Source organism: Myotis yumanensis, unplaced genomic scaffold, assembly GCF_028538775.1.
Source record: "Myotis yumanensis isolate MYYU_CA2020_CCGP unplaced genomic scaffold, mMyoYum1.0.hap1 SCAF_17, whole genome shotgun sequence".
In the NCBI taxonomy this organism is placed as follows: domain Eukaryota; kingdom Metazoa; phylum Chordata; class Mammalia; order Chiroptera; family Vespertilionidae; genus Myotis; species Myotis yumanensis.
In genome coordinates, this window is record NW_027223768.1 from 21533668 (window position 1) to 21553423 (window position 19756).

At 36.4% G+C, this 19756-nt stretch overlaps 1 protein-coding gene across 8 annotated transcripts in view; it reads left to right on the forward strand.

Moving 5' to 3' along the window:
- RASAL2 (RAS protein activator like 2) overlaps positions 1–19756 on the forward strand; it is a 245434-nt gene that overhangs the window by 173541 nt on the left and 52137 nt on the right. For 7 of the 8 annotated variants that reach the window (XM_070396884.1, XM_070396885.1, XM_070396886.1 and 4 more), the window contains one exon: positions 3608–3714. In XM_070396884.1, coding sequence (XP_070252985.1) covers positions 3608–3714 — 107 coding nt within the window. Of the gene's footprint in view, positions 1–2723; positions 2848–3607; positions 3715–19756 lie in introns of those variants that run through there. The other variant, XM_070396887.1, reaches the window with a different exon arrangement.

Below are 19756 nucleotides of genomic sequence, written 5' to 3' on the forward strand. Positions count from 1 at the left end.
CACTGTCTTACTTTTTTTTTTCCACCCCTGAATCACTTTGGACATTTGCTTCCTGATAAGTAAACTAAAGGCCATGAAAACACTACTAGGTTCTAAAGGCAGAGGTTGAAGTTCTGTTTGTTGAACAAGCACATCCTCCACCAAAAGTGCCTTTGCCCCTATACTAGTAATTATCCAGTTGTCAGTTTCTTCACCACACTTTTCAGAGAAAGCACATTGACAAAGAGGAAAATGTGCATGTTGAAGAAATGACGTTATAATACTACATTTTGTATTTAGAGAGCCCCTTTTTTCCAAAATGCTAATTTTGCATCAAAGCATATGAACTCATTCATCTTGTTTTCATCGCTGGTTGGTCTGAATAACCCAGTTTATTAATGAAGACCAGAGCAGGAAAGGTGAAATGGCTCATACAGGACACACAGAGAGTTGATAGTGCTGCTAAGAAAAGCAACCAAATGTTCTCTCTGCTCAGTACATCATTCTATGTAGGGCTGGATGGAAGGTTATCTCTCATTATTTTAAGTGTCACCTCATCTCAATTCATTCCTAATGGCAAAGGAAATGATGAGTTAAATTTAAAACTTAAGGGTTTTTTTTATAACTTTTTTTGGTCTTTCAATCTGAAGATGAAAAATACTATTTTTAGATGATGAGAACGTGAACAAAATGTTTCAGACCTCTATCTACTGAAACAATATTATATGTCTCAGCCTTAGAGAGCAAGCATATTTTTAAATGACTATAATTAAATATTGTGACTATGAAAGATCAGTAATTTTTATAGCAGATGAAAATAATGTGATAGCATATAGCAGGAATGGGGGTAGGGGAGAAAGCTGTCTAATTTTGGCCTAGTGGAACCACTATAGATTTTTGGTCCAACTCAGCAGAAATGTAGCTTTAGGAGCATAGTAGCAGCTTTCCTTTCTAATTGGAGGCTTAAAAGTAAAGGTGGCTGGGCCAGTTTACTATGCAGACCTGTGAGTTGTTAATTCTGCTCTTATTGATGCTGCCATCCTGTTTCTAAATGGACATTGGTTCCTGGGGTATATATTCTTCTCTCAGCTTTGAAATAGTTGTGAATCTTCTAAGAACTAAACAACCTGGATATTATATAAAGGCCTTTTTTTCTTTCTTTTTTGCATTGTTGGGGTTGAGAAAGTCAAGAAGTATAGATTTCTTACTATTTTAATAGTTGATTTAATTTACCTTGTATTCTTTATCCTTTCTTTTCCCTTTAGGGGCAATTGTTCAAACTTCAAGAATAATTTAATTTCTTCTTTTGAACCCAAATAAATTCTTTAAGCTATATCAGAGTTGTGAGTTGTTGTTTTTTCATGATACAGAAAGAGAATCTAAAAGCAAAAATAAACCAAACAAATAACGTATTTGTTAGAGTTTGAAATGTGGTTGCTCATTTTAGCCAATAATTTCCAAATAGTTAAAGGCATTCAAATATATTTATTTAATGAATTTATATGCCTGAATAATAAAATTAGATGTTTGGAACAAAGTGAAGAAATAAGTTTCAATTTTTTTTCTTAGAATATTGCAAATTAAAAGAAACTGTTTCATTTTATCCTTGCTTAATGGAACTTTCTTCCTACATTATAATTTGGTTTCTCCATCAATTCAGAGATTGAAATATATTTTATGGTAACATTCAGGCTCCTCCTGTACTTTCTAATTATAAGTACTCATCAGAGGACAGATGAGATTATATTCTACCTTAATCAGCCTCTCCTCCACCCAACTGCCTGCCCCTCATAAGACTTTCCTAACTTGGAAAATCACTCTTTAATGTCATGTTGCTGGAGTCTGATGGTCTTGTTCAATGTGTTTAACAAACTGATTTGTTTAAATTCAGTGCTTTGTGCCATTCCATGAATTTTAGCTAAATATACTGCTATTTTTTAGCAATGTGCACTAAATTGTGTGTGCCTAATTCTGAAAATGACTTTGTACAATCAAGGCTCATTTAACCATTGGTGGTTAGCGAGAAGTTGAGCAACTTACAGTTACTTATTGGTCATGATTGTAAAACACAGTAATAGCGAGGAACTTTCATCTGCTGCAGGCATGTAAGGCACTCTGCTGTCAACCTCCCAGTCATTAGGAATGCTGCAATTTGGCTTATGTCTCACTAGTCAAGATGTCACAGAGAAGATGTTTAGTCGTGGGAAGCATATCAGTATCCAACAGGCAAACATAGTAATAGGGTAAGCACTTCCAATTGGATTTTCATAGGAGGGATTGACTTGTATGCATTACTGAATCTGTGTAAAATGGTGTCCTTTTGGCACTAACTGAATATAAATTTCAGTAAATCTTTTTTTCTTGCTGCCGATTAGTACAATACAGTGAAATTTTCTGTAACTGGGGGAGGCAGTGGTTGGGCGTCTGCTAATAGCCTGAAAATAACTTATGAGGATGTGCTGTGAGAGCGATTGATTGAATAGCTGCAGTCCTGTGTGTTTCTTTCTCGCTTACTCTCTCTGCAAGCTGTAGAGAGGGAGGGGGGAAGAGCAAGACACAGGGAGGGAGCGAGAGAAAAACGCTTTCTCTTAAGTGGAAGTAGCACGGATCCCAGGGGCCAGGAGGCCAGAAATGGAAGTTTAAACTGCATCTATCTTTTAAAGGGAGAGCAGCAGGAAGCAAAATGTCAGTCTCCGGAGTCACGATTTACTCCTCATTTTTTAAGATCTGGAAGATAATACAGAATACTTTTTTTAGGATGTGTTTTTTTTTCCCTTGTTCATGTTGAGATTATCTAATGTTATCTGAGAAGCTGGATTCCTATGTGTCTGTCAGTTGAAGTGGAGATGGGAAGCAGTTGTGATAAAGGTATAATATGTATATATCTATCATCTATGTGTGTGTATGTGCATAAATATGCATATGTATATCACTCTATAAAAAATTAAATGTAACCTTAATGTAGTGCATAGTAGTTAAGTTGGATATTTATCACATTATGTGCAAAATCTGAAGCTCGTTAGGTGGTTTGAACAGATTTGAGATTCCAGAGTAATGTCTTAGTAAGGTCATATTGCGAGAACAAGGAGAAGCTGATCTATTTTTATATCTGCATAGGCATATATGTATTTTCTCCTGGCAGCAGCTTTCAGTCTTCACATGGCCCTTTGGTTGCAGTCTGGTGAATCATCTTATCTGCACTGAACTGAACTTTGACCTTTGTGCAAGCACCTTCAAATCATGAGCAACATTAGACTATATTTTGTTCACAAGAATGTAAAAAATTTCTATTAATTCCTTTGCTGCTGACAAATAGAGAAGTAGATTCATACATTGTAAGATACAAATATTAAGTGAACTTATAGATATTAAACAATAGCTTAAAAGAAATTATTTTTATATGTGCACAGATGAGACATAAGCAGTCACACTAAAGCAGATTCCTGTGACCATCTCCTAGTGTCTACATAATTCAAACACCACAGAGATAAAAAGAAAAATTATGTGGTTATAGAATATAATGCACCTTTAAAGTAAACTGATTTTTTGGGGGGGGGGGAGTGAGAATAATTTTACAATTAAGTTACACATTTTAAATTTTGGGTTCTTAATGGTCTTTCTTTTTCAGAGGTGCCAGCAGAAAGATCCCCTCGCAGACGGAGTATCTCAGGGACCAGTACCTCCGAGAAACCCAACTCCATGGACACTGCATATACCTCACCCTTCAAAGTACCAGTAAGTGTTTCTCTTCTCTAAAAGGATATTTCACTTTTGTCATTTCTTCTTATAGTTATATTTGCTAAGGAGTAAAACATTTTGCTCCTCAAGAATTTCTTTACAGTACTTAGGGTTAAAGACAGAGTTGTCAACTTCTATAGATTAACTGTACTTAATGTCTATTACTTTAAATGTAAGGTTTATTAGGTTTTAGGGAATTTTAATTTTACTTGTGGGATACTTCCAAATTATGTAACTAAATACATTAAATTCAAATTTCTCTGAACAATAGAGTACAAATCTTTGCAGAATGCTCTTTTATCAAATCACTGGCCAAAACCTATAACAATTCTGTAAAGATGCTGGTGAGATTTTTTTTCTAAATTTTCCAAAGCTGGAACATAAGTAGAGAATGATAAGACTCATAAAGTTGCAGAGAAAGTTATAAGAGAATTTAAACAATTGTGAGTTCTAATTCTGAAATCTGGTCTGCTTTGCCTAAGTCTGTTTTTAATGACCATTGAAGTGCTCTAGAAATATCCTGGAAGAAATATCCCAGTTTAAAATAATCCTTAAACTGACAGGTAGTACTGAGACTCAGTATTAAATTCAAAGGAATGCTGAGATGGAAAGGCTGTAAGTGATCAGGTCAGCTGACCACCAGTTGCAGGCATAGTTTGAACCATTTTGATAAAACTCTGATTAATCCATATTTTAATTCATCCATTTTCTTTGTTTATTGAGCAAGAAATATACCTACATTCTAATCATATTATTAAAATTCATTGTTTTTAAACTTGAAAAGAATTACATGAACTTTGTCATTGTTGTAGATACAATGGAAATCAATATAAAGTAGAAATAGATTTTTCTATGGAAAAAATATTTTTCTTTTAATTCAGCCAAGTTAATATGTTATATTCTTTATTTACTTATTCCAATGCTATTTTTTAAAAGTTGGGATGACCTTTTAAGTAGAACTGATATTTTGAGATATATAAGTAGACATTCATTAGTAAGTTAATAACTTAAATGATGTTTAATTTTGGATTAACCCTGAGGAGCAAGATTTCCCTTTATTGTATCTTAGTGCCTTGTAGAGTTTGTGGATATTTGTTATTGTGCCCTTTCAAATTTTTACAAACTTTTCATTTTTAAAGTTTACAAGCAAATGTTGGATTAATATTCTAAACCAATTTTGATAGGAATTTCAAAATATCAGGTTTCATGCCTTTTACTAAATTTCTTTGTTCCATAGACATAGCTACCTATTTTTAAAACTTTTTATGAATGAAGGCAGCATTTTCCCCTTCCCTCCTTGTTTTCCTGATGAAACAGAGATTAAATATACTGAAACCAACTATCCATATACAGAGTTTGGTACAAAGGGATTGAATTAGAATTTGAAGTTTTTATGCCATCATGCTGGAATAGAATGGTGAATTCTTAGAAATTTTTCTAAGTCAGTAACTGAAGAATATCCCTCTGCAAGATGGTAACATTGAAGTACTTCTAAGTTGAGTCTGAAGTTTATGACTGGGCTTTTAAATTTTGAATTCATTAAAAACAATAATTTTACTTATATTTAAATAATAAGTTGACATCTAATCCAAGGTTTACCTTAATAATAAGACTGACTATTCTTGAGTAAAAGTAATAAAGCAATAATGCATACATATGAAGGCTAGCACTACTTCTGGACAACTTACTCAGTTGGTAGTCTCCTGACAGTCTCAGCTACCTCATGGATTTAGAAATATTGAGGGAAAGAAGAGACCTTTGCCTAACAAATTGCAGTCACCGAGCCTATGCACTTAGCTCTCTAGGAGAATTTAACCATTCCCAAGCCCTCACATAGACAATTGTTTGAAAAATAACTATCAGAACACACTGTTTGCAGAGTAATAAAAACAATCTGAATCCACTTAGGATAAAGGCAAATAGCCTTACATTCATCAATAGCCCTTATGGGTACCATTACATTACAGGATGAATGGTGCATAGTGTAGTAATTGACATTGATAATAATGATCTTGAATCATCAAGAAAAAGCGAGGTTATATTTGTGTGCTGGACTTTTTAAAAAGTGGATCTGTATAATATTGTGTAATATATATCTGGTGAGAATATTTAAAATTTTGAAGATATGTGATGCTTATAAAACTTATCAGAAAAATCTAGTTTATGAAGTACCTTGTTCCTTGGTAATGCTGGATAAATAATTTATATTCTTTTAAGAGAAACCATAATATGCTGGCTAAATGAGGCACTGCCATACTTGGATGTCTGTGGACGTACATTGTATTTTTTAAATTTACATATAACACCAGTAGCTAATGTGACTTACTTGCATCACTTAAATGTATTGCCAGTAAGAAATATGTCTAGTTTTTAGACTAACACAAAATACTTTCGTAATAAATATTATGATGGACTCTCTGAATACAGAAAAAAACAGTACAAAAAGGAACCGAACCTTGAGATACTTAACTGTAAGTTATTTATACAGTATCACAAACGAGATCATTTCCATGTTAAATTTATGAAGGGGCAGAAGTGAGCTTTAAGCATAAGTACTTGTGGTTCTAGGGTTCAGATGTCTTTACTATGATGAACAGCAGGTTCACTGCTCATTAGATGAACCCAAAAAGGAACTAGTAGTGGACTCCCCAAAAGGCCTTTTTTTTTTCTTAGCAACATTTTCAGGTTTTCTGAAGGCAGAGCAGATGAAATAGATTTTAGCAAGCTTTGACTAAAATTATTGACACTGACACACTTATGGAATGCTTACTTTGAGCAAAGTATTGGTGATTTGCCAATTATTGATACTTTCTTGGCACTCTGTTTGGTACTGGGGAAGCAGAAATGGATACAGAAATTTCCACTCCCAGAGTACGTATAGTCTAGTAGCAAGAGACAGAAAAAGGACCAGATTCATAAGGAGGTAGATAAGCATGGTGATATGAGTTTTTAGCAATGTACTGTGTAACCTAAGGCTTTGCCGAGGAGCCAGGATTTGAGCTGAGTTTCAAAGGCTGAATGAAAATAATTGACAAGGGAAGAGAGAGTAAACCAGACTGAGGGGAACAGCATTTTGGAAAGACACACTTCATACAGTAATTGACGCTTTCAGGGAATATGGAAAGTGTTCAGTGAGGCAGGAATTGAAAGTATATAGGCAGAAATGGCAAGAGAGAAGGCTGGAAAGGTAAGTTGGGACAAGGCTGAGTGGATTTGTCAGTCAAGTTTAACTAAATTTTGCTGGCTGCTAAAACATTAGATATTTGTTTATTGAAATATTTGTCTTGGCTCAAAAGCTAAACCAAGTTTATAAATACTGTGAAGTATTGGTAAATTACTTGACTCTTCCCCTTGGCATCACTCAGTGAGTGATGGGTGAGGGGCTCTCATTCAGTGGAGGGCCAGCCCAGCACCCACCTCTGGCTACCAGCTGACACTGCTGATAGTTCTAGAGTAGGGTTTAGCATCAGGGAGATCCAAGAGAAGCCAGTGGGTAAGAGTTGCTTATATCCTGCTCACTGCTGCTAGATGAGGCAGAAAGGAGCCAAGGAATAACTATAGCAGTGAGGCCACATGAGGTAAAACTAAAAGCTTTGTATGTCCTCCCCACTCCCTCAAATTTATATTTGTAAAAATTTTAAATGGGTATCTAGTATAGCAGCATATTCATGTATATTCCTTACTTAGTCTAAGCCATCTTTGTGCACGTGGTAGGCAGCAAAGTCAATAAGTTTAAAAATAAGGACATACAAAATGAAAAAGGGAACGTATTTGGACACTGAACCTATATAAGGCAATGACTTGGTTTTTAGGAATGTTTAAATGTATTTTAATTTTAATTTTAGCCATAAGAAAAAGCTGCGATTTGTAGGATAGCTGTTCTGTCCTTCCTCCACTCTCACCCCATATTTCTTCACCTTAATTCCAATTTTAATTACAGTTGACCCTTGAACAATGAGAGGGCTTAGGGGAATCCACCATCCCAACAGTCGAAAATTTACGTATAATTTGTCAGCTCTTTGCATACGCGGATTCCCAACTATGGATCGAAAATAGTATTTGTTTGTCAGTCTTTGTACCTCATTAGATAATGAATATCTCTTTTACTCATCTGTGTTGCTACCCCAATGCCTAACACAATACCTTACACATAGATCCTCAACAATAATTGTGAATGCACAGAATATGTGTGAATTAGTGAAGGACAAGAATAGAGTATCTTTCTACACATATTCTCTTGGTATTACTGGTAATGTCTCCAAATAGATTACTAAACTAGTTAATAACCACTAAGGGATCATTTGGAATAAATGAGTGTACCTGTGCAGAATATATTTTTCCTCAACAAAGAGAGAATTGAATTTGTTTTTGGAATTCAGGGCTAGGATATTTTATGTGTATAGTGTATGCTGTATCTACTTATATTGATTAGGAAGTGAAATTAGATAGATTTCTTTAATGACTTGTTTCTGTAGCTATTTCTTTGAGCCCTTTTGGTGTCATACATAAATTCACAATGTTTCTACAGATCTGAGTTTTGACTATTAGAACAATTTTAGTCATTAGAATAGTTTTCACCTCTTTTTAGAGGTCCTTTTTTTCTTTAACATCCTGGTAGATTTTTTTGTCATATTTGTCATACTTGTGTTTTCCTTTAAATAAGATATCCATTCTATGTTTCATACATTGTTAAAACTACATTTAAATATTACAGGGGTTCTTAGGAAGAAATGAGTAAACTACTGAAAACTTGCTTAGGTACTTATAATTTAATTCAGAATGGGAAAATAATCATGTCTTGCAATTGTATGTGTTTGTTTCACTTGCCTTAGTTTTTGGAACAGCCTCCTTTCTTGAATATCCTATTTATAAAGTGACTATTGATATTTATGATTTTTTTTTATCACTTCTCCTTAGAAGATGCCATCAATTTAGTTTTGGCTAAGAGAAGGCTGCTTGTGTTCCGGGCCAGGTGCTTGGTGTAGTGTTCTCATTTCCATAACACAATGGTCTGAGTTGGCCTTCCATGTGAATATAACACAATGCAGTCGCAGCTGCTTCATTCGTATTAGCTTTGAGCTTGGCTCTGAAAGAATTCAGGCACTAAAATATATGCCAAGACGACCAGAAAGCATAGTTGAACTAAAGCAATAGCTGACTATTTCTGTGTAACCCTCCTTGTGTTCTTGTTACAGAGACACCTGAGCATTCCCAATCAGATACATGCACTAGATACAAAAGACTATCAAAAGGTGAAACCTTTGCATAGTTTTAGGGAGAAAGTAAAGCTTTGGAATAATAAATGTAGACTAAGTTAAATTCCTGCTTAAAAAGAAATGTCACATCCTTTCTCAAGTTTTGAGATTTTAGGTGTAGTTGATACTGGTCTCTGTTTTGTATAGAATCCTGAATAAGACCAATAAAAGCCTCAATAAGATCTTTGTTTTTCCAGAAAAAAAGAAACAGAAAGCTTCATGCTCACTTGATAAAGACCAGAAAGTGTTCATTGTCAAACCTGTGGTTTTCAACTCTAGCTAAACCTAAAAAATCACCTAAGGAACTCCACAACAATACTAATGCCTAGAATCCACCTCAGACCACTTAAATGAAAATCTCTGGACTAGAACCTAATCTTTTGTATTTTTAAAAAAACTTCCCAGAAGATTCTAACATGTACCCAGGATTTAGAACTATTTGTCTAAATAGTTAAAGTATTAGGAACTCATTTTAGTCAATGTCTTTCCATAGACATTAGTGCTTTCTTCTGTACCTTCAAGTCTGATATTTTCTCATTGGCCTAATATTGCTCACAAACAGATTGCTGCATTGTGTATTAGTTACCCTTCTAAGTGTTTGCCACAGTCAATTCAGGCGACCGGTCTACATTTATAAAACATTGCTTTATTGTGGTACTGTGACCTCTGACCAGCCTAAGAATCTCAGCCTCAGGGCTGAAACAATCAATTTGAATTCATAGTACCCAAGCTACATAGTATTTCAATTTTTGTATTCTCATTGCTATTGTATTCTAGGGTCCTTAAAGTTCTGTCCCCTACTGCTTAAATATTCTGTATCCATCTTTCTTCCTTCTCTTTGCTGATCATCTACATGGAGTTAAAATCCATAATAGGATCACCCTGCAGTGATATCTCCTTTAATAAAAGGTATATTTGTATTCATATATGTATGAATATATAACATATGAATTTATATTCATATTGTATTTCTATTAAAATTTTACTACCAGAGGTAAAAATAATGAATAAACATAGGGATGTCAGAAAAGAAAAATTATAGTCTGAAGATATTAAATATTAACTATATCTTTAAATCATTTTGTAATCAGAATGGGTATAATTTTAAAATCTCTTCATGATAAATGTCCTGGAAAATATAAAATTTGGAGCAGAGAAAAAAGAAATAAGAATTGATATGACCCCTTAAGAGAAATAGAAAGGACATTATAAATACCTGGAGGAAAAGGGAGCAGGGGTGGCAGGGAATAGTGCCAAGATTCTAAACTTGAAACAAAGAATGATGGGAACCCCCCTCAATCTATAATAATAAAAGCATAATATGCTAATTAGACCGGACGTCCTTCTGGACGAAGCTGGGGCTGCGAAGGAAGCCCGGTCCCGGGTCCCTGCCAGCGGCCTGAGGGAAGCCTGGGTCCTGGGTCCCGGGTCCCGGGTCCCGGGTGTCAGAGGGAAGCCGGTGCCAGCAGCCGGGGGAAGGAAGGCTTACTCTTGCACGAATTTCATGCATCGGGCCTCTAGTCTATGGATATTCCTAGAAATGTGTTCGCAGCAGTGCTAACTAGCGGAGATTCCTGCTTATCCTGCCCAGGAGAAGAGGGCTCTTTGAGGGGGAGGATGGGATGAGCTCACTTACAGCTCATTCTTATGGGTAGTGTACTATATGCCCCTCTCCTCGAAGCACAGATATTTTTCTTCTGCTTTACCATTAAAGGAGGCTTAACACCTTTCATTTTACAATTAGAGATAAACATTTTCAAGGGATAATGCCTATTTAAGGGAGCATATAATTAGCCTCTGAGTGTAATTGATATTAGATATTAGGATGATAGAAATATAGAAAGGAAACCTTGCCAACTTCTTGATTTTGCTAGGATTAGCTATACAGAAAGGTATTTTTGTACCTCTCAGCTATACCTATACTCGGCTCGTGAGTCATTAGGGAAATGCTAATCAAAGCTATAGTTCGATACCATTTTGTACACATTAGGATGGCTAATCAGCTAAAGGGTAGGTATACTAACTGTGGTCTATCCATGCAATGGAGTATTATTCCATCATAAAAAGAGTGAAGTGCTAATATATGCTACAACATGGATGACTCTTGAAAACATTATGCTAAATGTTGTATAATTCAGTTTATATGAAATGTCCAGAATAGGAAAATCTATAGAAAAAGAAAATAGATTAATGGTTGCCAGAGGTTGAAAGGGCATGTAACTGCTAATTAGGTACAGGATGTCTTTTGGGAGTGATGAAATGTTCTGAAATTAGACTGTTGTGATGGTTATACAACTTTTTGAATATGTAACAACTCCTAAATTGTATACTTTAAAAGGGGGAATTTGATGACATGTATAGTATATCTCAATAAAGCTGTTTGGGGTTTTTGTTTAAGTTCAGGGGGAAAAAGAGAAGATACCTGAATGTTTCTTAATATTGATTACAAATTGAAATGATAATATTGGGGTATTTTGGGTTAAATAAAATGTATTTGGGGAGGAAATAAGACAACAAAATAAATTTCATTATATAGTGGCTGCTTATCTCCTACAAGTTTTTTTAGATGCTTATTACTAATACTAGAGGCCCAGTGCACGAAATTTGTGCAGCGGGGGTTCCCCTCAGCCCAGCCTGCACCCTCTCCAATCCGGGACCCCTTGGGGGATGTCCGACTGCCGGTTTAGGCCCAATCCTGGGGGATTAGGGCTAAACCGGCAGTCGGACATCCCTCTCACAATCCAGGACCATTGGTTCCTAACTGCTCACCTGCCTGCCTGCCTGATCGCCCCTAACTGGCCCCCCTGCCAGCCTGATCACCCCTAACCACCTCTGCTTGCTGACCTGATCGCCCCTAACTGCCCCCCCGCCCCCCTTCCCCGGTGGGCCTGGTCATCACACACAGTCTGCTGTTCAGTCATTTGGTAGCCCCTCACTAACCCCCTGCTGGCCTGGTCACCCCATGCAGCCTGGTGTTCAGTTGTTTGGTCATCCCTCACTAACCCCCCTGCTGGCTTGGTCGCCCCACTCAGCCTGTTCGGTTGTCCGTTCGGTTGTTACGGATGTGACGGCCCTTGGCTCTTTATATATACAGATATGGCATGTTTGCATTTGTATGCACACTACCATAATTTTGCCTGTTATAAGACATATAGTTAGATACATTTTTACTCAAGCATATAAACATAAGAAACATGACATTTGGTTTTAAAAGAAGAAAGCAAATTATGGCAGACATATATATGGAATATTTTTAATTTTTGCAAATTTTCCCACCTGAAGAGTTATTCATATCTTATATAGTGTGCTTTATAATCTCTTTCATAAGTTCATGTCTATTAAATAAACTGCTTGATCTTCTTCATTTTGTGTATAGTCCATCTCTGCCTCTGCATTCTTAGAAGATGTTTTATATGTGGGCTAGTTTAATAGGATAATGCTATGATTTCCCCATTAGAAGGATCTTTCTATTACTGTATAAGAGTGAAATTAATGATCACTACATCAGAAATAGAAAGCGATGATATTTGGGAGAATCTTCTTCTAAACAGTCCTCTGTATTCCACTGATGCTTATTTCTGATGTCCCACAGTAATTTAAAATCAGTTCAACTCAAATTGTATTCACTTATGTTTTTCCCAAAAACTCCTTCCCCCTGTATTTCTAACTTTGTAGTACTACAAATTTCTTCAGTCCTCAGAGACAAAAAGCTGAAGAGCCATAGTATTCCTTTCTTTTCCCCCCCAAATTCAGTCATCAGATCTTTGTCTTCAAATTCATCCATCCCGGACCCACTGCCACTCACAGACTTTGATTATCAGCCTTACTATTCTTCCCATGAACCATTTCCAAGCCAGCTTCATGAGCATGAGACCAGTACAGCGTACAGGGCCTGCTCTCAGAGAGCCCTGTGCATGAGGTTTAATGCTCTGCAATTGCCATCTCAAAATTCTTAATGATTCATCTTTAAGTTTGTGTTTTGTAACTGAAGTCCAATGGGACAATGAGCACGTGCAAGGCACAGTCCCACCTCCTGCTGCCTCCGTGGGATGGAATCTACACTGCCCACATCCCCACCCCTAGAGCCCCAGCCAGCCTTCCCTCTCTGCCTCACCTAGCCACGACTGACACTTTCTGATCCTGGCAGGATCCTGTGCACAAACGTGGGAAAAGTAGGGTTTGAGAAGCGCACCCTGTGTTGTCTCATCTCAGGAGAAGGGTTTGGCGGGCCCTCCTTGCCCCTGCCTGTCAGCATCACTGATGTCTGGCAGGTGACCAGAGGCCACAACTCAGTTGGGACAAGCCTCTCGCCCATCCCCAGTCCAGATATCTAGTGACTTGCAGTGACAGCAGTGGAAAGAGAAAAGGCCTGGCTCAATTTCCCTGCCCCTGGCCAAGGCGTGGCAGGTGGATTTGGTGGCTGGGGAGAGGCAACCTGGCAGCCAGTGGGCCACCCACATAGTGAGTCATGGGCTATGGGATCCAAGTAGGAAGGTCTGCACTTGTTCTGTGCCCGAGGGAGCCTGACAATAAATAGCAAATTAAAAACACCATAGCAGATGGAGGGAGATATCAAATTAGTGCTTTACTAGGAGCCAAGGGGCAAGGAAGGGATTAACTATTGAAAATTTTATGATTTGGGGGGTGATAGAAATTTTCTCTGTCTCAATTGTGGTAGTATACATTTGTCAAAACTCATCAAGCTACTCAACTAAAAACAGTTTTGCCTTTTGTATATTATACCTACATAAACCTAATGTTTTAAAAGAAATGATACATTTAAAACATAATACATTAGAGTTAAAAGTCAAAGGTTTGAAAAAATGTAATAGGAAGATAATCAAAAGGAACCTGATATTACAGTGCCCTATCAAATAAAAATGAACCTCTAAGACAAAGAATATTTTTAGGGATAGAGACGGTATGCTAAATATCTTCCATTTGCCCCCCATAGCAAATCTTGACCTAGCAATAGGTTTTTTTTCTTTATTGATTAAGGTATTACATATGTGTCATTGCCCCCCACACCCTCACGCATGCCCTCACCCCCCTGGTGTCTGTGTCCATTGGTTAGGCTTATATGCATACATACAAGTCCTTTGCTTGATCTCTCCCCCTTACCCCCACCCTCCCTTACCTTCCCTCTGAGGTCTGATGGTCTGATTGATGCTTTTCTGTCTCTGGATCTGTTTTTGTTAATCAGTTTATGTTGTTCATTATATTCCACAAATGAGTGAGAGCATGTGATATTTATCTTTCTCTGACTGGCTTATTTCACTTAGGATAATGCTCTCCAGTTCTATCCATGCTGTTGCAAATGGTAAGAATTCCTTCTTTTTTACTGCAGCGTAGTATTCCATGTGTAGATGTACCACAGTTTTTTAATCCACTCATCTGCTGATGGCCACTTAGGCTGTTTCCAAATCTTACCTATGGTAAATTGTGCTGCTATGAACATAGGGGTGCATATATCCTTTCTGATTGGTGTTTCTAGTTTCTTGGGATATATTCCTAGAAGTGGGATCACTGGGTCAAATGGGAGTCAACGTTTATTATTATAATATCTGTTATCTATTATAATATACACATATTTTACTTTTACATTCTAATTTAACCTAATAGAATCAAGATCTGATTAAAGGATGTTTAATATGTTAATTTCTCTGTTTTTATATTTTTAAAAGTTTTATAATAAAAGTTTTATTTTGCTTAATAAAAGAGAAGCTTTGGATGTTTATCACAAATACACACACAGAGATTCTGAAGCATCAGCTCTGGTCTAGGGAAACAATTTTAATTTATGATAAAACCTTTTCTTTTGATGTTTAAAGTTGCAAAAAAAAACAAAAACAAAAAACAACGCCTATCCAAAACCTGAACACCTCCACTAGGGGAGGAATTACCCACATTAAAACTGCTTGTGAACTGTAATGCACCTTGTATCTGTTTGTTATTTTATTATTATTCTTACCTAGAGTTTTCCTTCTTGTCTTGGATTTCCAATACCTGGAAGATAAACTAAGTAAATAAAATATGATGATTGGAAAATGGAGTTTCCCAAGGGTAATTTTCAGTTACCCTTCCTTTTCCTTTTTTCTTATTAATTTTCTACAGTTAGATTTTGGTCAACATTTATTGAACATCTATAAGTTTCTAAGTTATATTAAGAGATCAAGGAAGGGAATAATTTATATATGACATAGCCCTTCTTCTGGGGTAATTACAGTCCTTAATATGAACTGCTAAAGTATGTAGAATACACAGAGATTAATTTATTAATTAAACTAAAACTTTAAAAGCAAGAATGAAAACAATTCTCACCTGGGTCCTTTCTAGTTGACAAGGTGGCATTTCTTAGTGTGAGTCATATACCATTTTAAGGAACTATTCAAATTACTTAATCACCTAAAATTGTACAATTCCTTGTGTGGTCGCTGAAATGAAAGCCTCAGACAGGATTGAAGCAGGGTTCTGCTGCACATCACTGTGTTTTTGTGGGAAAGGTGATGACATGTTTCTCTGCCTCCACTTCACCATGTCTTAAGGGAACAGAAACAATAGGACACTGGCAAGTCAGCGTCTCTCATGGCCACCACTGAGGCTTCGAAGCGTGGTTGCCTGGCAGCAGTTCTATTTCAGTTACCAATGATGCCCTGGTAGCCAAGTTTAGTCTTCGGGGGTTACTCCAGTTTGCAGGTGGTGAATAACTTTTGTCATTATCTTAACATTTACCAAGCTACCGAGAAAGGCAGCATTTGGCTCTTTCCTGGCAGTTGCTAATTTTAAGCCTTATTTTGACAGAAAATAGTGAGTACCAACTAATTAAAGTTGTATCAATTGCGATGACAACTTTGCTGTTTAAAATGATAAGCTGTACACTCTTTTTAAGAATTGTACTCTTTAAGAATCAGCATTTCAGAGGAGAATTAGATGAGGTAGAATTTCTTTTGAGGTTTATTAGTATTATTTCAGATTAGGTTGGTGTCAGTGAGAAGAATGAGATCAGTTCATTTGTAGTCTTTTCCTTTGTTTCCATTTATGCTGTTGGGTTTCTAGAGTGTGCTTGTAGGAGCATCCTTTACTCTTCACATTAACATAATATATAAACATCATAACTTTAGGTAAAAGAAAGAGAAGCATCTTCCTCTTGGCATCTATTTTTAAATTTTATATTTGGATTTTTTCTCTCAGTGTCCATATAATCATTTGCATATGAAAAGAATATCATTAGGGTTTCAATTTAGTTTAATTATACAGATAGGAGTCCTAGGGGCACATTTTTCTAAGTTGGTTGTCACACTAGTGGGTTTTTTGTTTGTTCATAGTTTTTAACATACTGCATTTCTGCTTCTTTGTGATATATAACTATATAATAAGATATGTGTAGAAATTAATTATAGTATACATGGGGAAAAGACATTATACTATAGTACCTAGAGTATTTGAAGAGGAATTAGAATGTGGCATCAGTTAAATAGTACTACATATTGGAAAGCACCTGGCCAGTTTTTTATACCCAGGAAAGCTTCAGAAAATTCATCCAGTCAACAAATGTTTATGGAACATTTATAGTGTACCAGGTATCACTGTAGGCACTGGCATACATCACTGAACAAAACAGCCAAAACTCCTGGCTACTGTGGAACTTCTAGTTTCCTTCCCTTCCTTTGTGGAGTAGCTTCTAGGAGGAAAAATTGTGATTTCACCCAGCCTATTCAGTAGTCTCACTACCCATTTTCCGTTACTTTTAAAGTACTTTTGTATTCAGTTATCTTATTCTTTGGAATGGTCCTAGGAAAAATCCTCATTTTATAAATAAGGAATCAGAAACTTAGAAATTGGAGCCAGTATTTGAAGCCGCACTTTCTGATTCAGAGCTCCCTGCTCTTTCTATTATGGCAATTGCAGCAAAAACAGCATGATGGCTTTTATTCATTCCACTGTCTATTTTATTTCAGTTCTGCAACATTTGTAGAACTGAATGCCAGATCTCAGACCTGTTCTGGGAATGCAAAGACTGTTTAGTCCCTGCCCTGAGGAGTTGAAGGTTTAGTAGGGAAGACTGTTGGCATATAAGTAGGCATGCAGTGTGCTAAGTGTAAGGCTAAAGCTATTTATAGATACTTGGAAGTACAGAGGAGGGGCACCTAATCTAGAACAAGGTCAGGACGTGTCCAAAAAGACACACTGGAGGAGATCATCCATGAGCTGAGTCTGAGCGAGTAACTTGGCCAAGGACAAGGGAGGAAATATGAGCAACAGCAGAGATGCTTGGTGAATGTAGAGAAGTGTATAGGCTTTTAGAGTTGCTGGGGTGTAAAGCATGAAGCAAGAAATGGCCAGGGATCAGGCTTGAGTGGTTAGTAGAAACCAGATGAAACCATATCCTACAGGCAGAATTTTACCAGGACCACTTGCATAGGTACCTTTAAATCAGTTATCCACCCCAGTCCAGTCAGCTATAGCCAGAGCAGAAGAATTGCAAAGCATAGCGACTTGTACTTAAGGAATTGCTCAGAAGGGGACCATTGGGAAAATAGGCATGTCATACACTCTGAGGCTCCCAGAGTAGGTAATGTTGCTGGAAGGCTCAGTGCATAGTTGGTCCAGGACAGAAGACTGGCCTAGCTTGGAGATAGTGAATTTTTAGTGGCATCAGTATGTTTGCCTATGTGGTCTTCCTGAATGGCTTAGGCATGGGATCAGAATTTAAACATTGGCCCAGTTTTTTATTTTGGGTAGCTGATCATTAAGAGAATGGAGGTTGTTGGTTATTAAATAGCTTCAAATGATTGACCATGTTGGATAGAAAACAGGGACAGGGAAAAATGGGATGATCAAGAGACTGGAGGTTTCTGTGAAGTTGAAGAGCAGATGTATTGGGAGAAATATATGGTTAGGAAGAAAGGTCAAAAGTGAAGATTACTGCTTAAGATGACTGAGGTGGAGTTACTCTGAATGATGATAAGATCTAGGTTATGGCTCTAGGAGTGGGTGGCTGGAGAGGAGGATAAGGGTTTTGGAGTCAAGGAATTGTGAAGCAAGGATAGTAGATGGATCACTAACTGTTTATTTACTAGTATGGTATTAGGAGTCAAGAGATGAAAATATTGCAAGCTAGGGGCTAATGTCCTTAATGAATAAAGGAAATTGAAGGAGAGATTAATTCATGAGAACAGCAAAGAATAATACAGGATACTAAATCAAGATGGTGTGAACCTCAAGAATATGCTTTATTTCAAACCAGAATTTTATGGAATAAAATTATCTTATGAAATAATAATTTGACTCCAAACCATTATTTTATGGAATAATGGTTTGGAAGCTGTCATGGTAAGCTTGGAAAATCCTAGCACCTCAGCCTGGGTACCACCGAATATTGGACAAAGGAGAATGAAAAACTTCCATCATTTAGCACTCTAAGCTAAACTGTATTCTCAGGTGAAAACCATGTTTCAGTCATGTCAAGAAGATGAAAAAAAAGAATTTTATATAGCAGATTCTACTACCTCTGTGAAATATCACGGCTATTTTAAAGTTTCCTTTATCTGTGTTCCACAAATAACCATAATTTCATGTATATAGTTACCAGATATTTATTGAACACTAAATAAAGTTTAGACACTGTGGCAGAAATTAGATAGATATATAGCCCTATACTTACCTTCAAAAGTTTAAAGGACAGTGGAAGCAATAATTATACATTAATAGCTGGATAAACTGCCTTTCTTATCTTACTTTCCACTACTCCTAATCATACGCCAGCCAGACTGAATCTACTTAATGTATAACCTGTGTGTTCTTACCTCCATGCCATTTCTCATGCTGTAATCCTTGGCACCCCAAAACCTAAATTCAGTCTATCTTTCGGGTCTGGCATATTCCATTCTTCCATAAAATTTTCACTTATTTCTCCAGATGATGTAACCTCTTTTTCAACATTCTCAAAAGAATACAGCATGATGGTCTGTGAAAAAACGTGAATGACAACTCCTCTGAGTCATACAGTAGCTCAGAGAATGAAGAAGCATTAGGACTACCTTAACCAATTTGTTTTATGTATATTCTTTTTATAAAGATACTATGTGATATGTGACAAAATCTGCCTAAGTACATTTTTAAAAATTTCCTTAACACAGAATAAAAGATCTCAGTGGTAAAGCATTTTGTTATAATTTAATTGGCAGCTTTCTTCTTAGCATACATAAAATAACGGTATGACAATCGGTGGTGTGCTAGGTTCAAAGAAATAAGGTAACTTATTTTGTTATTAAATATGCCAGGCATTAAGAATATGTATCTTCCTAATTGTGTCATATATATTTATATTTAGTTTCTAGATCCTATATTATATGAACTCCTTGAGGGTAGAGTATGTTTGTTTTATCTTTGAATCTCTATAACACCTAGTACATTGCTTTACATAAAATAAATGGACATAAAATAGAAATAAAATTTAAATAGACACAAGATAAGTGTTTATTAAATAAATGGATTAAATGAAGTATTCTGTAAGTGCCACAAAAGGGGCAAGTTAGAGTACTATATGAGTGAACATTTAGTATGTTCTCACTTAACTGCTTAACTGTGTTTGTTAGAAATGTATTTATATATGGTGTTTGGTCAAGCCCTGGGCTAGATCTCAACTTACACCAGTGGTTTTTTTAAACAACCGTAAACAAATCCTAATAGATTTCTATAAACTTAGGTCTGGTTTGCTGACTACAGTTCTGAGCAAATGTAGTGACTTGTTGAATCAGAGACAGTGTAAATAAGCCTTTACC